At 36.5% G+C, this 22,999-nt stretch overlaps 1 protein-coding gene across 2 annotated transcripts; it reads left to right on the top strand.

Annotated features, from left to right (window-relative positions):
• The first annotated feature begins 6,598 nt into the window (after positions 1-6,598).
• On the top strand, positions 6,599-22,840 carry LOC130137058 (probable RNA-dependent RNA polymerase 5). 2 transcript variants are annotated; one of them, XM_056307766.1, is made up of 18 exons: positions 6,599-7,159; positions 7,883-8,045; positions 8,126-8,255; positions 9,951-10,025; positions 10,844-11,036; positions 12,192-12,366; positions 12,448-12,535; positions 12,641-12,784; positions 13,804-13,875; positions 14,622-14,728; positions 15,727-15,875; positions 16,145-16,367; positions 17,546-17,771; positions 19,221-19,366; positions 20,770-20,932; positions 21,367-21,505; positions 21,927-22,093; positions 22,284-22,840. In XM_056307766.1, the coding sequence occupies exons 1-18, from the start codon at positions 6,835-6,837 to the stop codon at positions 22,518-22,520; spliced, it is 2,922 nt and encodes a 973-aa protein (XP_056163741.1). In that variant the 5' UTR covers positions 6,599-6,834; the 3' UTR covers positions 22,521-22,840. The 2 variants fall into 2 exon arrangements, with proteins under 2 accessions (XP_056163741.1, XP_056163740.1); XM_056307765.1 differs by having other exon boundaries at positions 6,599-7,198.
• The last annotated feature ends 159 nt before the right edge of the window (positions 22,841-22,999 follow it).

Below are 22,999 nucleotides of genomic sequence, written 5' to 3'. Positions count from 1 at the left end.
TTAAAATATATCATGTCAAAAACATGTAAGGTAAGACTGAATAATTGAGGTAAAGTTTGAACTTAGCACTCATGCACATGATGTGAATCCCATATAGATATCCAAACTTTATAATCTAAAAAATATCATACGGAGTCTATCAAATCTTAAAATATGGATATGTTGGGGTCACATCCGCACAAGTTTTATTGCATCTAAGGTCATCTCACGCGAATCATCTCTCCCAAACTATGTCAAGAAGAGAGACTTGGGTTGGGTGCAACTTTAACTTCTCATTTTAAAATCTGACAAATCATTGCGAATTGAACGATAAATTCTGTAGTAATCGACCAAAAAAGAGAGAGGAAAGATCATTCATGTAAGTGTTAGGCACCATATGAGTTCTTTCTTCGAGTGAGCAAGTCACCACCCTGGTCTTTGCCTGGCAACCCTAGGAAAAGTTTTGTCAATGTTTGCCTCTGACCCAACCAGCAAAGGACACTAATACCGGTTAGCGCTGTGGACAGATTCCTAGCCATAGGTATCATAAGAGAATCGACATAAGGTGGTGCATTGGTTCTGCATGATTGTAGAAGGAAGAGGATGGACAGAATACCATGTTGGAATATCTAACATACAAAATCTAACATGGTATTGGAGCCGAGTTCTACCCAGCTTATTTCATGTGTACGGCCCCCATTCGCAGAATTCCACATGGCCTTCTAATCCGGCTTGCACTTTAGTGGGTGTTTTAGTATCTTACATCACCTGACTACGAGTTTATATACTCTATATATGTGATTTTTCTACACCTATAAGTTTAAGCTTTTAGGACAGTTGATAATGGTCTCCCAAAATCTTTCGAGCTCCCGGATATCTTTATCTCTAGTTCCAACTTTTGATTAATAAAAAAAATTACGCTCTAAACTGTAAAATGCTCTAATGTTTTTTTTTTTTTGGGTCAAAAAAATTCTCTAATGTGAAGAAGAAAGATATTCTCTTGCATCCTCTTTTTCCATCAGCAATAGTTTAATATATCTCTTGCAGCAAAAATACCTTCAAACTTTGGGCTAAGTTCGAGGGACTGGGCTTGGCCCAAAAATTAGATGGAAAGAATCTCTCTCTCTATGCAATTCTCGTACATAATTTCGACAAGTCCCGTCTAATGTGTGACCGTCCGTTACTACAAACTACAAACGAGACATAGCATTCCTATGTGGGTATGACAAAGACCAAACCCTGGAACTCAACCTCGACAGGCCATACCAAACTACCGGTACCGACCGCCATCATTTTCTATCCGGAAGGCTATGTCATTTACAACCCCCTCGTACTTCGTAGTCTTGATCATATGAGGAAAATTACAACATTATGGATAATTACTAGTGACAATATGTAGAAGTCACGAGATGTAAGGTAATTGATGATTATTGACCATCAATTTGTAATGATAAGTTCCGCATTACGATAATCTAAGATAAATTACTATTTTAAGGTGATTGACTCATGCTACGAACTCTAATAACTAAATTATTACATGAAAAGGGAAATTAATAATTGTACGTAATCTAGATTACGACGAGATCTGTCAAATTACGATTGTTGGAGTACAAGAACTATAAAGTATGACTTTTAATGCTAAATTACAACATTGTTAAAAGGAGTAAACATCTCTCAAGATGAAGTCATTTACCTTATAGGAAGTACTATGACTAAATTTGAAAGGAGTAATTTAGCCTAAAATTAAGGTTCGCGAATTAGCTTGCTGTATAGTAGATGTAAAATGAAGTCCATGGATTATGTTCTATATTAGTAAAGTAAGTTTCGATATCGCAAATTACCTTTCAATCCATAATTTTTTGTAAATATGACAATTATCTTATCAGTCTCAAATCGTTGTTTCAAATCGTAAATTGCCTCTGTACATCGTAATACTCCATAACTTGCCGTGCTACAGCATGTCATTTTGACTTAGAAAACTTGGAATAATTATACAAATGGTTCAAAAACTTTGACTCAATATACAATGTTATCCTTAATCTTCAATTTGTTCAATGTTGTTCTTGAACTTATGTGCAATATTGACACTGAACTTTTAAATTGTTCAATATAGTCTCTAAACTTTTAGTAAACATTCAATCTAGTACCTAAATTATATGAAAATATACAATGTCATTCTTCTATTAAACCAAGTTCATGTATAATAATGAACATTTATATATAATTTAGTAACTAAATTGAACATCTATCAAAAGTTCAGAGATTATATTGAATAAATTTAAAAAATTGAGAGACGATATTGCACATTGACTAAAATTCATGGATCACATTAAATAAATTAAGAATTCGATGATTATATTACATGTTCAGTCAAAATTCAAAGATCATTTACGCCTTTTTCCCCATAAAAACTTCTCTTGGAAGCATGCATACTTCTCGGAGAAGTTATCTTTGTTTTGTCCGGTATTGATTAGTGCAATAATGCTTGAAAAAGTAGAGGATTCCCTGTGCTTTTCCTTTGAGCCCCCCCTTTCTTTTGTCCTCTGTCCGTTCCTAGCTTTTTGCCTCTTTTTTTTCGAGCCCTTCTATAATATCATTATACTTCGGTCCTAGGTAAGTCCTCAAAAGGCTTTATCTAATACTTTGTCCGAGTTTCGAAATTCCCTAGATGTAAAGTAATCTGAGGATATTGCCACCTCCAAGGGAAGAAAAAGATACATGGAAAAGTGAGAGATATAAGACGCGTGAGTCTCGACACGTTAAAATAAAGTGTACATATGTGGAGCCCTTCTATAACATTATTGTACCATATAATCCCTTTTTTCGAGATCTACGGTTGAGGACTCTCATTAGAGAATCTTAGATTTTCGCTTTTATTAAGTTTCACATTTTGGTTTTTGTTTAATTCAACGTACTCAGAATTTCTTCAAAAATTGCATGTAATCTTCTTTACTAGTTTTTGTAACATGAAATTGACAAAAATTATTAATGGAAGTTAAAGTAAAGCCAATCGTGCTCATGTGATACAGTACAAACAACTATCTCTCTTCATCATAGAGATTTTTATGACATATCGTAATCGTACTTATAAATTGTTTTCGTGCTAGCACGAGACGTCATAATTTCGCTTCCATTCGTGTGAGATATGTGGAGTGGGTTGAACCGGCCATGGCATGCTCATAGAGAGAGAGAGAGCGCTTCTCTTTCTCGTGAAAATTTCATGCATGATTGGTTATGAATCGGTGAAAAAATAATTGACAATGATACTGCCAAAATTTAAGAAGAGACGGAGGCAAGATTATAATTAAGAACACAATTGAATTCGACACTTTAGTGGGATTTTTAGTGTGATTTTTATTTTAAATCTATTTTGAGTTTGTAGCTTGTCCACTTTAATTTTTGTTAAATACATTTAATAGTCTTTGAGAATAAGATGACCACGGCTATATAAATTAAAAGTATATGCTACTAACTTATCTAGTGGCTGGATGATATTTACACTTTCGAAAAGCGAGAGAAGAAGGGGTTATAAATAAATAGTTGGGTCGCTGCTCAATAAATAGATAATGTAAATTGCAAGATTAATTTTCCAAAGCAAAACCAACTTTTGCATATTACGATTTGTTCGGATAGATTTTTTTTAATTGTTTTATTTAATTTTAAATCTCACCGTAAATGCAGTTTGATTTCTTCATAAATCAAAACATTTGTAACTGTCATAATATATAAATTTCGACACATAAATTCATATTTAATTTTTCATAATTTTTTAAATTGTAAATAAATTTTCAAATTTTGAAGGATGTTTTCAACTTTTGAAATGAAAAAGGGATAATGAATTTTTGCCAAATGTGTAATTTGGTCCCCGAAGCATAAAAAATTCAGGGACCATATTAAATAAATTAAAAACTCATGGACCACATTGAACGTTATGTTAAATTTTAAATCTCACCATAAAACTGCAAATTATTCAGAAAAGGCCACATGTCTCCGTAACATTTCTAAAATTAATTTCGACAGTCCCGTCTAATGTGTGACCGTCCGGCACTACAAACTACAAAGGAGACATAGCATTCCTATGTGGGTATGGCAAAGACCAAACCCCGGAACTCCAAACAATCGGTACTGACCGTCGTCATTTTCTATCCGGAAGGCTATGTCATTTACAACCCCGTCGTATTTGGAGTCTTGATCATCTGAGGAAGATTACGACATTATGGATAATTACTAGTGACAATATTCAGAAGTCGAGAAATGTAAGGTAATTGACGATTATTGACCGTCAGTTAGTAATGATAAGTTTCATCTCTTGCAATAATCTAAGATAAATTACTATTTCAAGGCAATTGACTCATGCTATGAACTCTAATAACTAAATTACTACATGAAAAGGGAAATTAATTATTGTCCGTGCAATCTAGATAATGACAAGATTGGTTAAATTACAATTGTTCGGGTTATATCCACTAAGTACATGAACTACAAAGTATGACTTTTAATGCAAAATTACAATATTGTTAGAAGGAGTAAACATCTCTTATGACGAAGTTATTTACCTTATAGGAAGTAACATGATGTACTTTGAAGGGAGTAATTTAGCCTGAAATTAAGGTTCGCGGATTAGCTTGTCGGATCGTAGATGTAAAATAAAGTCCATGGATTATGTTTTATATTAGCAAAGTAAGTTTCGGTGTTGTAAATCACCTTCCAATCCATAAACTTCTGTAAATATAACAATTATCTTATAAGTCCCAAATCACCGTTTTCAATAAATTGCCTTCGTACATCGTAATATTCCATAACTTGTTGTGCCATAACATGTCATTGTGACTTTAAAAACTTGGGATGATTACATAAATGGTCCTTTCAACTTTAGCCCAATGTGCAATGTTGTATCTGAACTTTTAATTTGTTCAATGAGGTCCATGAACTTATGTGCAATATTGTCCCTATACTTTTAAATTATTTAATGTGGCTCCTAAACTTTGGATAAACATTCAATTTAGTCCTTAAATTATATGAAAATATCCAATATAATTTTTCCATTAAATCAAGTCCAGGGACAACATCAAAGACTAAATCGAACATGTACTAAAAGTTCAGAGATCACATTGAATAAATTACAAGTTCAAAAATGATGTTACATATTAGATAAAAGTTCAAGAATTACATCATATTACACATTTAATTTAAATTAGGGACCATTTACGCCGTTTTAACTTCTCTCGGAAGCATGCAAACTTCTCGGAGAAGTAAGCTTTGTTTTGTCTTTTGTTTCTTTTCCAAGGGAAAGTACTTAATTGATTATTGGCCAGAAAATAGTGTAGCAGGTAATTGATTAACGCAATAGTGCTTGGTTAAGGTAGAGGATTCCCTTTTGAACAAAAAAAGAAAGTAGAGGATTCCCTGCGCTTTTCCTTTTAGCCCCCGTTTCTTTTGTCCTCTGTCCGTTCCTAGCTTTTTGCCCCTTTTTCGATTCCTTCTGTGATATATACTTCGATCCTAAGTAAGATATCTTCATCCGGATCTCGTCCAAACCTCGGAATTTTCTTGATGTAAAATAGTCATAAGATATTCCCTCCTCTTAGGGAAAAAAAAAATATAGAGAAGTGAGGGATGCGAGGTGTGCGGCCCTTGATATATTAAAATAAGGCATACATCCGTAAAGTCTTTATATAACATTATTGTACCTTAGAATTTCGTTTTTCGAGATCTACAGTTCATGACTTTCATTAGAAAATCTTTAGATTTTCGCTTTTATTATCCTTTGTAGTTTTCACATTTTAGTTTATTATTTAATTTAGAGTACTCAGAATTTCTTGGAAAATCGCATGTAATCTTTTTTACTAGTTTTTGTAATGTGAAATTGACAAAAAAGTATTAATGGAAGTTAAAGTTAAGCCAACGGTGCTCATGTGAAACCGTACAAACAACTATCTCTCTTCTTGATAGAGACTTTTAGGATTGTTTGCTTATATCAAATGTCGTATTCGTGCTTATAAATTGTTTTGGTGCTAACATGAGACATCATAATTTCAATTCCATTCGTGTGGGGTATGTGGAGTGGGTTAAACTGGCCATATTACACTCACCGAGAGAGAGAGAGAGCTTCTTTTTCTCGTGAAAATTTCATGCATGGTTGGATCTGATTCGGTGAAAAAAACAAGTGAGAATGATACTACCAAAATTTAACAAGAGACGGATGCAAGATTATAATTAAGAACACAATCGGTTTTTAACTCTTACATATTGTAAATTGCAAGATCAGTTCTCCAATGTAAGAAGAATTATTGCATAATTTGGTTTGTCCAGAAAGATTTCATTTTTTTAACTTTTCGTTTAATTTAAATCTTGCTATACATACAGTTTGATTTCTCCACGAATTGAATCACTCGTAACTTTTATGATATATAAATTTCGACGCGAAGAATTCATATTTAATTTTTTCGTAATTTTTTAAATTGTAAATAAAATTTGAATTTTAAAGGATGTTTTCAACTTTTGGAATGAAAAAAAATCTGTACAAAGTTTTCGCTTTTCGAGCGAAATTAGACAAGTGCAACTTATATATCTGCTCCTGGTTCGGACAGGACACACTGGACATGACCGAACCCAACCTGCAAACGCTGCAGCATTCCCAGTTTCGCGCTCTTCTCTTCACGTTTCTCTTCCCGTGCCGAGAAAACCCGAGAAAATAAAAGAAGAGGGAGTCGTCATTTTCTATTTCGATTTCAGATTTTCCCGGAAAATCCGAGTACCGCCAAAACAAACAGTGCAGTACAGCACACAGCCGCTCCGCTCGTTCGCCTTCCTCTCCGCCGTACTTCTTCAGCCTCTCCGTCGTGGTCGATCGCCATGAACGTTCATCCTTCTCCTCCTTCTTCTTCTTCTTGCTCTTCTTCCCCTTCGGCTTCGCAGTCCGTGCCGCTTCCCCGCTCCGTCGAGGACGCGATCCGCGGAATCTGCATTGATCAGAGCCAGCCTCCCCCGAACGAGTCGACCCGGAGGAAGCTCGCGTCGCTTGGCGAAGAGGCGGCGCTTCGGGTCCTGAGGTCGACCGCCGCGACGAAAATCAAGTGGTCCATCGACGGTTTCATCTCCTGCATCATCGAAAAGGGCACCGGCGCCGGCTCTTGTCCCTCGCCGTCTCCGACGAAGATCGCTCGCACGTCGTTGGATGGTAAAAGTCCGGCCCGTTCGCCTGTGAAGAATTCGCGCGGTCAGTGATGTTCTTTCACGTGAAGTTTTCATTTTTTTTTTGTGGGGTGGAGGTCGTGCTTGTGACTTCTGTGCTTGTAATTCGGAGAAATTAGAGCAAAAGGGGACGGTCCATCATCGCAAATTTGGAACTTGCGTAGTCATCACCGTTTGCGGTGTCAACATCTTGTTTAGATTATCCGATTCGATTTGTTTTGGAGGAGTGAGATGTTTGGAGAGACGATAGTGACTGGTGAGCATAGACATAAGTGTTGCATGAGGTGACGCAGCCTCTTGTTTTTATATGATAGTTTTTCCATTTTTGTAATGAGAGCGACTGAACTATATATATTTATTGTGCTTTTTTTTTTGGGGGGGGTCAAATTTTATTGTACTTTGTTTGCTAGTGTTTATTGTTACGAAATGTGAAACTTGCTTCCTACATGTCCTGTTTTGTCTTCCTGTGTATAATGATGAACGTGGATTTTGTTCAAAGTATGCTCAATGTAAGCGTAAAAGAATCTGTCGATACGGTGGTTTTCCTTGTTTTGTGTTCATTGTCCTGTTTTTTGTGGTGAGGGTGACTGAATCGTGTAAAATAATGCTCAAAACTGTATCTTCTTTTCATCTTCTGGTGCTATTTGTCTGGCAAGATAGTTTGTTCAAAGTTTGTACAGAAAATTTGAGCTGGGTATTTTTTGGCTAGACAATGGATTTGCAAGCTCTCTTGTGCGAGATCAGCAGATTGGAAGTCTGAGACTTCTTCCCAGTTTGCAAAATGGGAATGGACAGGCAGTTAGCCCCCACCTGAAGGCGCTGAGCGAATTGGAGTTTAGAAAAGCATTTCTCATTCTAAACTACACTGGGGAGTAAGTTCTCTTTTCGGTTGCTTTGTCTGAATGTTGTCAGCTCTGCATATTTAGAGTATTTGGGCTGCTATTTTATGCAGAGGAAATCTTGAAGATGCCATAGACAGCGATAGGATTCGACTGCTGAAAGATCTCAGTATGATAGAATTTGAGGAAGCGGTCTGGAATGCCATTGGACAGTTTCGTGTCAAGAAAGATGACCGATGTAAGGTAACCTTTAGGAAGCGATTCATTTGTGCATAGTTTCCAAAACTAGTCCCTTCTTATCATATTTTAAATACGCGCGAACGCACAAATTGCAAATTTAAAATATGTTAATATGGAGAGAGAGAGAGAGAGAGAGAGAGAGAGAGCATAATATGTAGTATGCCATTGTATTGTCTCTTACGTCTTGTGATGGACGATGGGATGTAAAAACCGGTGTTCTGATGTGCCTAGATGCAAATAATCTCTTAATGCGATAATCTTGGAATTTTTTTTTTACCATCTGATCTGTGAACATGATGGCAATGCTGCTTGGTTGGGATGATTGTACCTTGTATATTGGAGAAAATTGTATCAATAGAGCTTAAGGTTTGTTGGATTTTGTAGTTTGTTCCCTCAATATTAAATTAAGCAATTCTATTCATAATGTTTGTACATCACACTGCTCACAACACCATTCCTTGGAAATTTTTGCATTAAGGACAAAAGAATGACTTGATATTAGCATCTCCATGTCGCTAGGATTTTCTTTTATCGAAAAGTTCTTAAATGCAATGTTATCCATTATTAATTTCCCCTGAAAATTCACATAATTGACAAAAATGATTGCATCTTTCTGTATTGCGATTTAAGTCACAATGCGTGTTTGGCAAAGACGAAGCTTTTTCGTGAGATTTGTGGCTGTTGAACTTAGCATTAATGTGTAATTGGTTGCCTAGCATGTGGCATTTAACAACTAGAATAATCACTTTCATCACTACTCAAAGGTTCTTTTGCTCGCACCACCCGCCTGGGAAGCGCTGCTGGAGCGCGCACTCTTCCTCTCGCAAAAGGTTGAGTGTTCGAATCCCGAGCGCCGCAGGGTGACTTAACCGGTGGCATGTGTGTGGTGGCTAGCACGTGTCGCCCCTAGGGTTTACTCCCCGGCTGTCGGCCGTGCGGGGGTTCCCTGGGTTATCAAAAAAAAAAAAAAAAGGTTCTTTTGCTCGCATGCATGGATGTGGTGTGGACCCTTTAAAGCTGCGTATTGTCTCTCTTTATCAGCTCTCATGGTGGTGTCTCCACTCTTCTCGTAATGGAGTCCGTCTTTTGTTGTCTCCACAAACTCTTCATGTTTATTATCTTAGTATGGTGAAGAAGTCAGCCATTTTCTTCATCTTTTTTCACATTTTGGATTTCTTTGTTTGACTAAACAAGTGAAATCTTTCCAGAAATTTTTAAAGAGAATGAAAGACCTAACCTCTTTTCACTTTACAATGCCAATATCAAAACAAATAATAAAAAAAATTCATTAAATCCATCACATCTCTCATGTTAGGTGCCAGTAGAATAAACATGATGACGTTTTGGTAGAAACTGATCTCATGAATTAATTAGCGTGAAATTTTATATCTCATGTAAACTTAATTCTGAACTTTTTATCAAGCAAATGTCAGGAATTAACTGCGGTAGTTCCTTTAATTCTAGAGATGCTTGAGCTTAGGAATACATAGTTCTGGATCAAATTATTTATGTTTATTTATATATATTTTTATTATGTCGTTTTTTTTTGGTCAGAAATTTTTTTATTATGACGTTGAAAGGGATAAAATGTGTAAACTTTTTAAAGATTATTTTAGGTTTTTATCCTAATATTCTTTATAATTAAGATCTATATGTCACCTGAAACTTTTTATTCGTTTATGTTGTTTCTGCTTTCAGCATGTTGACTGGGATTCTAGAGAGACACATGTCTACCATTGCAACATTTCACCTCAAGGGTGTTATCGTTTCAAAGTAAGTTTCTTGGCTTTATCATGTATGTATACAATAAGACTTGATTCTGATTTTAGCTTATATCAGCAATGGCTCTTTTTTCCCAAATAAGTTGTGGAAATGATTTTTCCACAGTGGAGGAATAGGGCATCACTTAAGTCATTTTTCCCCGTTTCGAATTCACACCGTATATTGCAGTTGTCAGCATGCATCCTGTACATGGAATAATTTGAGTCCAATTCAAGAGATATAGCAAATGGGTGATCTGTTAATTGAAAATATTGTAACTGACATCGGTTGGTGCACCTTGGCAGAATGCCGACCTGCATCTTTATCACTGTAATATCGCTGCTTGGCTCTTGCTGCATTGGACTTGTCTAACATCGCCTTGGTTATCTGATTTATTAATCCTGATATGATCGAGTCATTTAGAGGGGAAAAATGGAAAAAGAAATTTATGCTTTGAGTGGTTGGCTGTTGGATAGGAGCCGGATACTCCCATTAATATTTCTGCATATCTGATGCTTTTACTACCATAAAGAATGTGTCTTCCGTGCCATCTATTTATTTCACGGTACAGCTTCGTTCTGGTGCCAACAAGAAGTGTTGTTTAGCTTTTTGAATTATGTTATCAATTGCCCAAGAGCATTTGTTAAGCGTACTTAATAAAGAAGGTTTTGATTTTCTTAGTGATTGCACGTATTACAAGTAAGGCAATGCATTTGGATATTACAAGTTTCCTTTTTCGCTGTTAAGAAAGTTCCTTACGGACCCTTTTGAACAAAATCCTTATGATTTTAGGTTCTCACTATGATGCTTGAGACTCTGTGTGCATTCAGGGTCCTTACCTTGATAAGAAGAAAACACTTTTACAAAAGGCACTAGGAGACGAGAATGTTCTCCTTGTCAAGTTGGCAGAAGAGACGACGGATAAAAGCAGCAGACCGATTGGTTCTGCTGATACTTTTACTATATATAAAAAGATTGCAAAGGAAGGGATTCCTGTTGGTTTCCGTCGATACAAGTTCTTTGGTAAGTTTCATTGCTTGTGCTCTTTGTGTGCAGTTTTGTTTGTTGTGTTGACATTCTTAAACTTTGTTATGATCTTTATCAGAACATGTGAATTCGTGAGCAAATAAGGCAACCATGATAATAATAATAGTTAGAAGAATCAGTCATGACATTCTATTTTGGCTTGTATCTGGGTAATTTGTTTTCTTTGACAGCTCTCCACTATCATTTAATATTTAGATGGAAAACATAGCTTCCTACAAGCATGAGTTTGGAGTTTGCTTGTAGTCGTATATTCTCTGCACTCACTTTGCCTTTTCTTTTGCTAGGAAATGTAGAATTTGTTTGGGATGATATTTACTATTAACTCTTACTTTTATAAAAAGTATTGTCGATCTTACAATTTGATTTGATTTAATGCAAAATACTTGAAACTTTACAGAACATATGAATGTTGACATTTATAGCCATCACAATTTTCACGAAGTTTTTCCAAAACTTAAAACATTTTTTTTGCCATTTTCAAATTTACGGATTGAATTTAAAAGCAAGAAAAAGCAGTTTTTTTTTTTTAAAGTGTTGATGTCTACTTGATGTGCATTATATTCATTTCCTAACTGCTTGAACTCTTGGGACAAGCAACTTCCCAGCATTCAAACTTATTGTTGTTTTGCCAAAATTTCTGTATTCTCTTAAATTTGTTGGGAAAACTCGTATCCTAAGTAGATGAATCTTGGTTGTAAGCATGTTTCTTGTTTTCCATTTGACAATGATTTTACTCGTTAATGTTCCTAAGTAAAGCATGGGAGCGGGAATTCCATGCCTGTGCTAGCTTTTATCTTTTGAAACTATGAAATACGCAATACTCTCTCCTCTCGCCCCTGGGGATTGTTTTGGTCTGCATAAGTTTACTGGACATGTTTGGTGCTCAACTTGCTTCTAGACTGTGCAGTCATGATAATTGCATCAGCACATACTAGTGTTGGTATGTTAGTTATTTCAGTTTCTATTTCACAAAGTATTTTCCCCTTTTTCCTTTGTTATTAAGTGTATGGCATGCATGACAGGGATCCATTCACCTTAATTTTTGGAGCCTTGTTTACTGCAATGAGAGCTTAAATACACGTGTCAACTGCCAATAAGCTATTCACCTTTGCTGATATGGTAATTCATCAGTGTTTAAGGATGGAGGCAAAGAAGAGAAAAAAAGAGACCCTACTACATCCTCTGTAAAGTGTTACTTTGTTTGCATGGAGTGCGAGGCACTTAAGGAAAAGAAAACAGTTCATGAAGCAAGATGCTTCTTCATGCATGCACATACAGAGTCCAGCGTATCCCGCTATATGATACGGTTTGTTGCTGTAGAAGTTTTTCATCTGAACTTTGTGTGAACTATATTCTATCCTAATGATGTGCATCTGCTAATAAACAGGATGTCTCTCATTTTGTCCAAAACTGAAAGCTTGGAAGTTGACTGGGATCGTGTGACGATTGAGACAATTAAGGATGAGGAGTGCAAGGTGTTATCTTTTAAGTATATCGTGAAGGAAAATTTGGTGTCATCTAAACATATTCTTTTAGTTCGCTCTTACGCTTAGTATGGTCAATTTCCTATCTAATTGCAGGATAAAGAGGGAAATTCCATCTATGATAAGAAGGGAAAGCCACTTATACATACTGATGGAACTGGCTTTGTATCTGAGGACATAGCTTTGAGGTGTCCTGGAAATACATTCAAGGGAAGCTGCGCGATTATTCCTGCTTTTGAGGTTTGTGACCTGTGGATATAGTGTCTCATCTTAATGGTATCTTCCTCCTGTTGTGCAAGAGAGACTGACCCACAAAACATAATAATAGCAATAGAAAAGGAAAACTGGTAGTGCGTAGTGATGGTTGGTTGTGGGTTGTGTCGTTAGATGATATAGTCACGATGACACTGAATTGGCTATCTACGTTTGGCAATAGGATGATGCTGCCTGGGTACGATGAATTACTGGACTGTCTGGTAGACGTAGTAATCGGACAAAAGGGCTCAGGGATGCAAACCATGCAGTAAATTTGAACAAATGCAGATCTAAGCAATATGCAATGTGAATTTGCAGCTTAGGTGTTGCAGGTCACAGTTTGGCGAGTTGTTTGTGCTGCAATAAAGCATTGTTAGGCTATTCTTCTTGTGATCAATTTCGTTTATACACGTAATAGTGAAGATATTTTTTTCACAAGCCTTGAACAGTCTCTTTGAGTTTCATGCCTTTTTGTATATCAGTAGTGACCAATGTTCTCAAATTACAGTAGTGATGGGGTTATGGGTTTATTGCCTCTATTTTAATATTATGAATTTTGTGTCTAGCTGTCGGCCTTTCTTTCCCTAGTTTAAATTGACATGTTCCAAAAAGTAGTCACGAATGGAAGAATAGAATTAAACTAAGGCCATCCTCTCCTGGGAAGCTCTTTGAGATATTTTCAGTGCCACAAGGCCCACAAGAATGCATTGCTTTCTTCTTCCTTCTATTGTGGATTTTGTAGGGAAAAATTGTTAAGAAGGCATATGACTGAATAAATATTGTCTCTTATTTCTCTAGGATAAGTTAAATTCCTAGAAGTTTCTATTTATAGTTGTTCTAGGTGCTATTTACCTATGATTTGGCATTTTTCTGTTATCCTAGAGATTTGCTGGTTGCAGCGACAATAAACCTGTAGTTGATGGAGATTTTCTTTTTTGTGCTGATGCTTGATTTTTATACAGTACATACAGGTTGAACTTTTACACTTTAAACTTTTATTGCAGCCTTTGCTGATTCAGTTCCGTCTATTCAATGATGGTAGAGCTGTCAAGGGTACTCTTCTGCGTAATAAGCAAGTAAGCATTTTGCGTTATTATGCTATTTTCTGTATCTGAATATTGGAGTGTTCATGTCCTGTCATGTACTTCTGCTTTCAATTTATTTAATATTTCAAAAACTGGAATTTTCTCTTGCTATATCCTCTTTACTTAAAAACGTCGTGTAAATTGGTGGAATTGAAATTGATTTTTGATGTTCCCTTTTTGATTTTTGAAACATGTTAGTCTTGCAATATATTAGCAAAATAAGATAAATATTTTTATGTGATACTTAGTAGGTTGTTCATTCTATTACATTATGCTCCAGACTGGTTTCATGAGCCTGAATCAATTTTTTTTTGGTGGCTGACATGAATGAAATTTGCTCTCCAACTGCAGTTCTGTTGCTTATAGTTATAATGTATCAGTATGAGGGTGCAATAGAAGTCGCATGTGTTCTGGTGGAATTTCCCCCATCCATCATTGCTAACAAGAGGAAGTAGAAAAGAAAAACTGTTTATCAAGCAGGTCATGTTATCTGCAGAAATTGTTGAGATTCTAGGCTAAATCATTTATGTTGTTAAGAGTGTTTTGGTTGCATAGGAAAATCCACATTGCACTATTAAGGATCACTTCAGCTTATGAGCTGTAAGATGACTAGTTATTAGCTTTTAAACTGTAAGAATTCTCTATAGAGCGATTTATTCTATTGGTTCATTTTGATCTGTAAGTCCACATTGCACTATCTTCGATTCTAATTGTTTTGGCCAAATTTTGATCTGTAGCTCCCCCCTCATACAATTCATATTCGACCATCCATGATCAAGGTTGAAAAGGATCCTAAGCTTTCAGATATCAGGACAGTTGATTCACTGGAAATAGTAGCAACAAGGTACAACCAACATATTCTGTCAGTAAGCTGTTATTGATTTTATAAACTCTCTGTGGGTTTGTTGCCCTGCTATGCTTTTGATTCGTTGATCATCGTGTTAAGATTTTCCTTTGCGGTAAGCTCGTTAAAAGACCCCAATACAGACTGAATAGCAGCTTTCCTGTTCTTTTAGTAATTTAATTGGAACATGGGACATGTTTCTCGTGTGAACTAGTTTAGCAGAGTTGGTAGCTTGTGTATTTGCCCTAGTGCCTCTTAATGTAACATGAAGCAATACCTTAAAAGTGACAACTCGGGAAAGGAGAGCCCCGGAAAGGCCCATTGGCAGTTCTAAGCTACATAAAACTTGATGTGACCATTGTGGCCTACCTAGTAATGCTGATGCTGTGACTCCTTGAGAATAAATTTTTTAATTGTATCAAAAGAAATGCATGGAACAATCTATTTACGATAACTAACAGTATAGAGATCCGTTGCACCCCTAAAACTGAAATTTTGAGACTTCTACTCATTTAATTTTAGAAATATTAGGGAGACATGAGGCCTTTTCTGAATAATTGGCCACAGCATAAGCCATTTTTGCAGTTTACCCCTGAATATTGCCAATGCCTTTATAGTTTGGAGTTAATGTGTATTTAACACACTGAGTCCGACTATCTGGTTAGAGGCCCCATGGACTTTGTGAAGCCAATCTATCTACTATATCCTAATTTTGTCGTTGGTTTTTTTAAGATGATATTAGCGGATTGAAAAATGTGATGCTTTCGATGGCTGACTTTTAAAATGACAATTGTATATTCAACAATATATTGTTAATCGTAATTAAGTTTTTATCAAATCTTATGCATTTGAAACTGGCTGGAATTCTTAACGGGTGAAATCAAGATTGCATTATGGTGAATCACTCAATCCCATTGCTTTTTGTTTGGAGCTTATTCTGCCATTAAAATTTTACCTTTTCGGAGGAACTTATCAGACCCTGGTCCTCATTTATGCAGCAATAAACCAAGAACTGCATATCTTTCTAAGATTTTGATTGCACTCTTAAGCTATGGAGGGGTCCCGAATGAATTTTTTTTGGACATTCTGAAGAATGCTTTGGGAGATGCAAAGAGTGTGTTCTCTGGAAAACGAGCAGCTTTAAAAGGTAGTATTCTTCTGAACATTTGGACTGTTGAAATATTCTCTGTTCTCAAAACAGTCCACAGAGATTTTCTCCAATTTTTTTCTTTTTTTCTTTTACTTGGTTTTGCTTCTTTTGTTTTTCTGGACTTTAAATATGCAAAAGTATAAAAGCGCATCTTTATTTATCTTTGCTCCTTTTACTTCCTTTGGTTGCATATTTCATTTAATTGCCATTTGATGTTAAAACATTTTGCCTTTTGTTTTCCTTTTGTTCCTTTACTGTATGTGCAGTTTCGGTGAACCATGGTGATATGGATGGTTTCAATGCGGCTAGAATGATCTTATCTGGGATTCCTCTGGACGAATCATACCTACAGGATCATCTATCCACACTGATGAAGATGGAAAAGAAGAATTTGAAAGGAGGAAGGATTCCTATTTCAGATTCTTACTATCTAATGGGGACAGCCGATCCCACAGGAATTCTTAAAAGTGAAGAAGTTTGTATCATCCTGTATGTACTCGGTATCTAATCTTTCTATGCGTGATTAGTATTTAGCACGAGTGTGATAAAGAAAACTCAAGAGAGACAGTTACTTTAGTAATTTTAATTTTAGAGTGCGTCCCTTGGTTATGTAGTGGCTTGGTTTGGATATGGATTGACTTCTAACCGTGCCATAGGGGAAATGACTAAACCAAAATTTAGGTTTGCATATGATTGGGCTTATTTGACTGAGCTAGCGTTTTACTTTTATCCAACTTCACGGAATTTCATAAATATAGTATGAATTCTGTGAGGACCCCATACAAGTGATTTCTCCTTTTCAACGATCATAAAAGAATTGTATTTTCTATTTAGGAAATAGATGCCTTTTGGCAAAGCTTTGTTAGTGATCATCCGTATTTGAGATAGATGTACTATAACTTTATAAGGGTAGTGTTGGCTGGCAGTTGACATCAAACAATCGGTTTAACCCTCTCCCAGGGGCATGTCCAAGCTAGAAATCCTTTACATCTGGCAGAATCTACTTCCACATTGATTGGTAGCTTCATTACCATCCATTACGGTATTCTGTTTTGTAGGGTAACCAATAATAGTGTTAGGTCTTAAAAGCCTATCGATTAAAAGGTTTGCTATTGTTAATGTTTCCAAGTAAAATCATGTTCCACGGTTGCTAATAGAGCGGGAAGTATAAGGTCAATCTTCACGAGTATTTGATATGCATAGGTTTTCATTTTAGTTGAAATTATCGTCATCCTGCCCTATCCTTCTAATACCATTTGTAAGTGCTTTTGCATATTCTTTCATTAGTTTGCCAATTAATATCTGTAGCTATGCTTTTCTGGGGCTTAGATGTTTGTTTTAGTTACATGCCTCCATTGGATTTAAACATCAATCAAGTTATATTGCTTTTGTGACATCCCATCTCTGGTAACCATTCTTGTGAACCCATATTTGAGTTTGATACTTACAATTTCAGGGAAAAGGTGTGTGTTGAAGTATTGTCCCATATCGCTTGACAATGGGAATTAAATTCTCTTTATATTCATGTGGTCTTCCTCCACCTATTAGCTTAAGTTTTTGGGTTGGACTTTCTAATATGGTATCAGAGCCAATGTTATCTCTTTTGCAAATGTGCATAATCAAAATTCTTCCACTATTTAAATGTTTGCCTTGAATCATCAATGCAGTGACAGTGGACAAATTTCAGGGACGGTATTAGTATACCGGAATCCGGGTCTGCATTTCGGAGACATTCATGTTTTGAATGCTACATATGTGGAAGCTCTGGAAACAAAAGTTGGAAATTCCAAGTATGCCATATTTTTCCCTACTAGCAGACCACGCTCCTTGACCGATGAAATAGCTGGTGGGGATTTGGATGGGGATATGTATTGGGTTTCACGGAACCCTCAGGTTGGTGTTTACATGAGATTCACTCATTCTTGTTAGATGTCTTGTATTACATTTGGTTGATGTCTTTTGTCGATCAGCTTATGATGACACAACTCTGGACCCCCTTCCCCTGACCCCCACAACAGAAAGACATTTTTTTTTATTCGTTTCTGCAATTCCATCTTCCTTTCATGATTTTCCTCTTTTAGGTGAGGTTTTGGTAGTTGCATGGTGTTTTTTCACCATCCTTTTTTCTCATTAGACAATTTTTTGCAGTTTCAATCATTCTCTCCATGTAAATGTGCCATGTAGCATAGCATCGAAATTGTGTGCCAAGCCTCCCTTGCTTTTCAGTTGATGCATACTGGTCTTCAGACTCATACCTAGATTAGTTTTATGTCATCAACTAACTGTGTTCCAACTTGGCTAAGCAGTTGGTATGGAACCTTACCTGGACAATGGAAAAGGGATGAATACGGTTTATGGCTTGAGTTATTGAAGTGCAGCAAATAGTTTTCTGAAAATTCACGTGTGTTATTCACTAAAACGACAGACCTTTAGAAGATGAGCCCGGACTTAATTCCTGAACGACGAAGGAAATGGTTCATGCTCATGTTTGCTTTTATTGGGTTAATCAATGAATAATTGCTTTTTCCAGCCACTCTTGATGCATGTTCCTCTTTTGTCTCTCCTTTGGTTTACAGGCCTAGTGAAGTGAATTTAAGAAGAGTTGAAAAACATGAATGACCAACTGGGGCCATTTTCTGGAAGAGGATTGCCATCCTTAATGTCCATGGATAGTTTCCACATTTAAGATGTTTCTACTGTTGCTTTTTCTGGAATCTCTCCCGTAACATTGATTTGGCCAAATGCAGTCTTCTACTTCTGTTGTTAGCCTGCTGGTCATTAGTCAGTGAAATGTTGTGTAGCACAACAAACCTAAGTTAGCAGGGATATGTCCATTCACATGCTAGCTGTCCAAGCCAGGCATCTTAAGAAAGATTGGAGCACTTATCAAACAGCCAATAAAAGAAAGTTTGTTATTTGATGTCATATGCATGGTCTCTCTCGTGTTACATGTAATCAGTGCATTGGAAATGAAAACAGTTCCTTATGAAGTACAGTTAACCAGTGCCCAAGGGGCACTCGTTAACAAGACCTTTTTGAGAATATCTTTGTTGTTCTATCTTGCAGTTGTAGATACCTGGATCAATTTCAATTTTTATTTTTTATTTTGCATCATTGGTGAATTGTGATTCGATGGCTATGTTACTGACAATGAACTCATGGGTGCATCATGTACTGTTCTTGTTCGGTCATTTTATGAGGCTTACCTTGCAGTGGTTGTCTAGGTAATTGTTTGGTAGTGATCAGTGAACTATCTATAAAAGTTGTTGATTCAAAATTGCTGATTTATGTCTGTTAAACTCTTTCCAACAACTACTGATTGAGTAGCAATTAATGTGTCAGCTGTTGAAGTATTTTAAACCGAGCCAGCCATGGGTATCAGCTTCTGCAGCACAAGACGTGAACTGCAAGAAGCCAAGCGACATGTCTATTGAGAATTTGGAGGATGAGTTAATTGATTTATGGTTGAACAAGAGATTTAACCCAAGGTAGGAGATTGAATATGTACTTATTTTTAGTTCAGTGCTGTAAATCTGAGACTCCATATGCTGAAACTGTTTGTGATTGAAGAAAATGATCTAAGAACTCGGGGGAAAAAAAGTTCTGACATATTATTCCCACATAAAATACCTCACAGAAATATGGATTTTCCCACCTTTGGCTGCAGTTTTAAGATTGATCTGCAAAATATTTATGGTTTCTTCAGATGATAATTTGTTCCTGCCTCTGCAAGAGCATAATTATCATCATCTGTTGCCCCTGTTATACCTGGGAAACAAAAAAATGTCAAACCTAGCTGCATAGACTTGCAAATAATTGTTTGTTGCTCTAGCCAAATCTACTTCAGAATGGTTGTCCACTGTTCGATGCTCATTTTCTTTTTTAACCATTGCTGCCAAAAGGAACCTCACACGTGTATTACACACGCGCGCGGAGACACACACACAGAAGCAAAGTACCGAGATTAACGGATATATTCAATGTTGATTCTTTTCTGCATATTTGTTTGGTCGGCTAATCTATTAAATTTGGAATTTGTTGATTGAAGTTGGTGAGTAACATAGATGAGTATAATAGTGAAAAAGTATCATGCTCCCTTTGTGTTAGACAGCGTCTCCCTTTAATGGGAGAGTATATCTTCCCTTTCTTTTCTTTTCTTTTTTTTTTTTGGGCAAATATCTTCCCTTTCTTACAACTTGCATTTTTGGAGCATTCATCTTCCCTTACTAACACTTATTTTCCATCGCCAAAAATTACTTTTAGTATTTTTTTTAGTTCTTAGAATCTGCTTTAGTTTGCTTCTTTTCTTTTAGACTTGGAAGAAGTCAGTGAAAGGATTCTTCATGAAATTACTTTTCCTTTGGACACTTGGAATTCAGCTTTCTCTGGTTTTAACCACTCTTTCATTTTATAATAGAGGTTGGTCATTTCAGCTTTCACAACTTCCACTTATTCTATCAAATAGGTTAAGAAGCTCAAAGTCTGCTGCTGCATCACCATGCTGACTTTGCTGTCAATGAAGCGTTATTTATAAATGATGCAATTACGATATTTCTTCCAAGTATATTTCATCTGCTTTATGTAGTATTTATCTTTTCCTGGACCTAATTAACATCTTTCTCAGAAGCTTGTGCCAGTAAGTGGAGGCATAATTTGGTTGTTATATTATTTTGATGAGGAAAAGATTTATAGCCTTTTTAGCATCATTGAGCTGGCTTTAGGATTTTTCGTTTAAAATATGTCTGAGATGAGTAACATGATCCGTTGTCTGATGGTTAATTTGATGAAATTGTAATATGATCATGAAGATAATGTGATCTACTTTAGTGCTTGATTGTGCTGCATATATGGCTTTTCTTGGGAAAATTGACATTTTCTATGCTGTTTTCAGTTACACAGTGGGTGCCGCTGCTGATAGTTGGCAGGCACTGATGGATCGTCTTCTAACGCTTGGTTGTGATGAAGATGCTGAAAAACGCCGCGTGGAGAGAAATCTTTCTCAGTTGGTTGACATATACTATGATGCCTTGGATGCTCCTAAGAATGGTGGAAAGGTCAGCTTCTTATTTCACCTTCCTTGTTATTTACGTACAGGAGCAGATAAGATTTTGGGTCTCTCGACACTCTTGCATTTGCTTCTATTCTTTACAAGGCCAAAGACCTAGTTGGTAACTTTATTTAGAGCTTAAATTTTCAATTTCTTGAGCATGCAATAGAAATTGAAGCTCTCCAAGGCATGCTTCGTTAGATGTACATATTTTCATAGTGCTTACTTTGAGTTGGATCTGGAATCAGCTTAGCACTAGCAAATATTAAAACCTCTGCGCGATTCGTCTGTATTGCTTGGCATACAAACATATGATCTACCCTATTTACTCCCTTTTCCTTTAAAATCTTTTTTTAACTGGGTCATGCCATATGCTATTTGATGGTAGTTTTTCTTGGAAGTTATTAGTGACTCTTTCTTTTGTATTGTACTGGAGAACAGATTGAACTTCCCAAATTTTTGAAGGCAGAAAGTTTCCCACATTACATGGAAAAGGATGAAGCCTTTCGCTCCAATTCTATCCTCGGATTGATTTTTGATACAGTAGAATCATACCTGGCAGAAAATCAAACCGGCAAAGGTGAGACTTTGCCTTGTTCAGTTTCTTCTTGCTATCAAGACCTTTGTGAGGTTGCATGGTAATTTAACTATAGGAATGGGACAACGCTTCATAAAACTGGTGTAGTTTTATTGTAGTGCTCTTACTTAGCTCTCCATTCAATATCAAGCCTGGTGATATTTGGATTATGATAAATAGAAAGTTGATTCGAGATCACGACCTCTTGGCCTGAAAAGAATTTAATCTTTCTCGATGGAGTCGGTTGATAAGGATTTCATCCTTTCACCAAGTCTCACCGAGTTGAACAGATTCTGTGTGTAGTCAAATATCCTCTTCTGCTGCTACTTATTGCTTCTTAATATCAATCAGCTCCAATTTTTGTTTTTCTTCATCTTAGCTGTTGAAATTCGTGGGAACTGACTTCTTCTCGCGATAAATTTAGAGATTTGGAAGATTCCCTGTTTCGACGTGGAAATCCCGAGAGACTGCCTAATGGAGTGGGAAAGACGCTACACAGAATATAGAAGCGAGATGGCAGCTGCTTTAGGGGGGGGAGGTGCAGAAGTCAAGAAGTACTCCGCAGATGATGTTATAAATAAATATAAACAGGTTTGTTCATCGAGTCTCTTCTCATTCATGATTTCCAGTCATAGTCAGAACAGGGTTCCGGAAAACAAAGTTATAGAGGACACAGAGACATTCTGTATACTTGCTGTGAGACCTAGTTTGAAGAGAGGGAGAGGGAGAGGGAGAGACCTGATTCTAGGAAATTCATTTTTGCACAATTCTTCTGGTGCAGTTGCTGTATGGTGCGCCAGAGTTTGAAGAGAGCCCGAGGAAGGAGGAAGATATTTTTAACGAGGCTCTCGCGATCTACCACACTACATACAACTATGCAATGCGATGGAATGACGTCAGAAAATGCAGATTCGCTTGGAAAGTGGCAGGTCCTGCGCTCTGCCGGCTTTATGCCATGAAGCAGGAGGAGAAGTCGATCGTCTGCCTGCCCTCAGTTCTAAAGGAAATCTTCGGTTGAAACTTGACATCCGCGCTGTCCGGATGTTTAATCAGGTTTGTCAGTCGCCGCGTCGATGGAGAAAAAGTTCCGGGAGAACCGTGGATTGCATGGTATGTGCAAAGTAAGTTATGGAATTGGAATTGTTCCATGCATCATGTGATTAGCGCCTTAAAGGTGCTCGAGGCATGTACGTATGTTTGTATGTGTTACGATATTAGATGTACTGCAGTTAATCCGGGGGTCGAGTCCATGTTCAATGTCATGCGACAGAACTCGGTTTGGCTTTAGCTTAAATACAATTGTTTATATCTTTGTTATTTTTCTTATCCTTTGGAATCTCTTGTTTCTACATAAGAAAAGTTGCCTTTTAGGCTCTATTTGTTTCGCGAAAAAATAAATAATTTAGAAAATATTTTATTAAAAATGATCGCTTGTATCGCTTGAAATAATTAGTTAATTGGAAATTTTTTAATTATCAACAACAATTTATATCTATA

The sequence above is a fragment of the Syzygium oleosum genome, unplaced genomic scaffold, assembly GCF_021117445.2.
Source record: "Syzygium oleosum isolate NSW1041296 unplaced genomic scaffold, Sole_v2.1 Sole_v2.59, whole genome shotgun sequence".
NCBI lineage: Eukaryota > Viridiplantae > Streptophyta > Magnoliopsida > Myrtales > Myrtaceae > Syzygium > Syzygium oleosum.
Note: the sequence above shows the minus strand (reverse complement) of the source record. Positions and strands in the feature narration are given on the sequence as shown.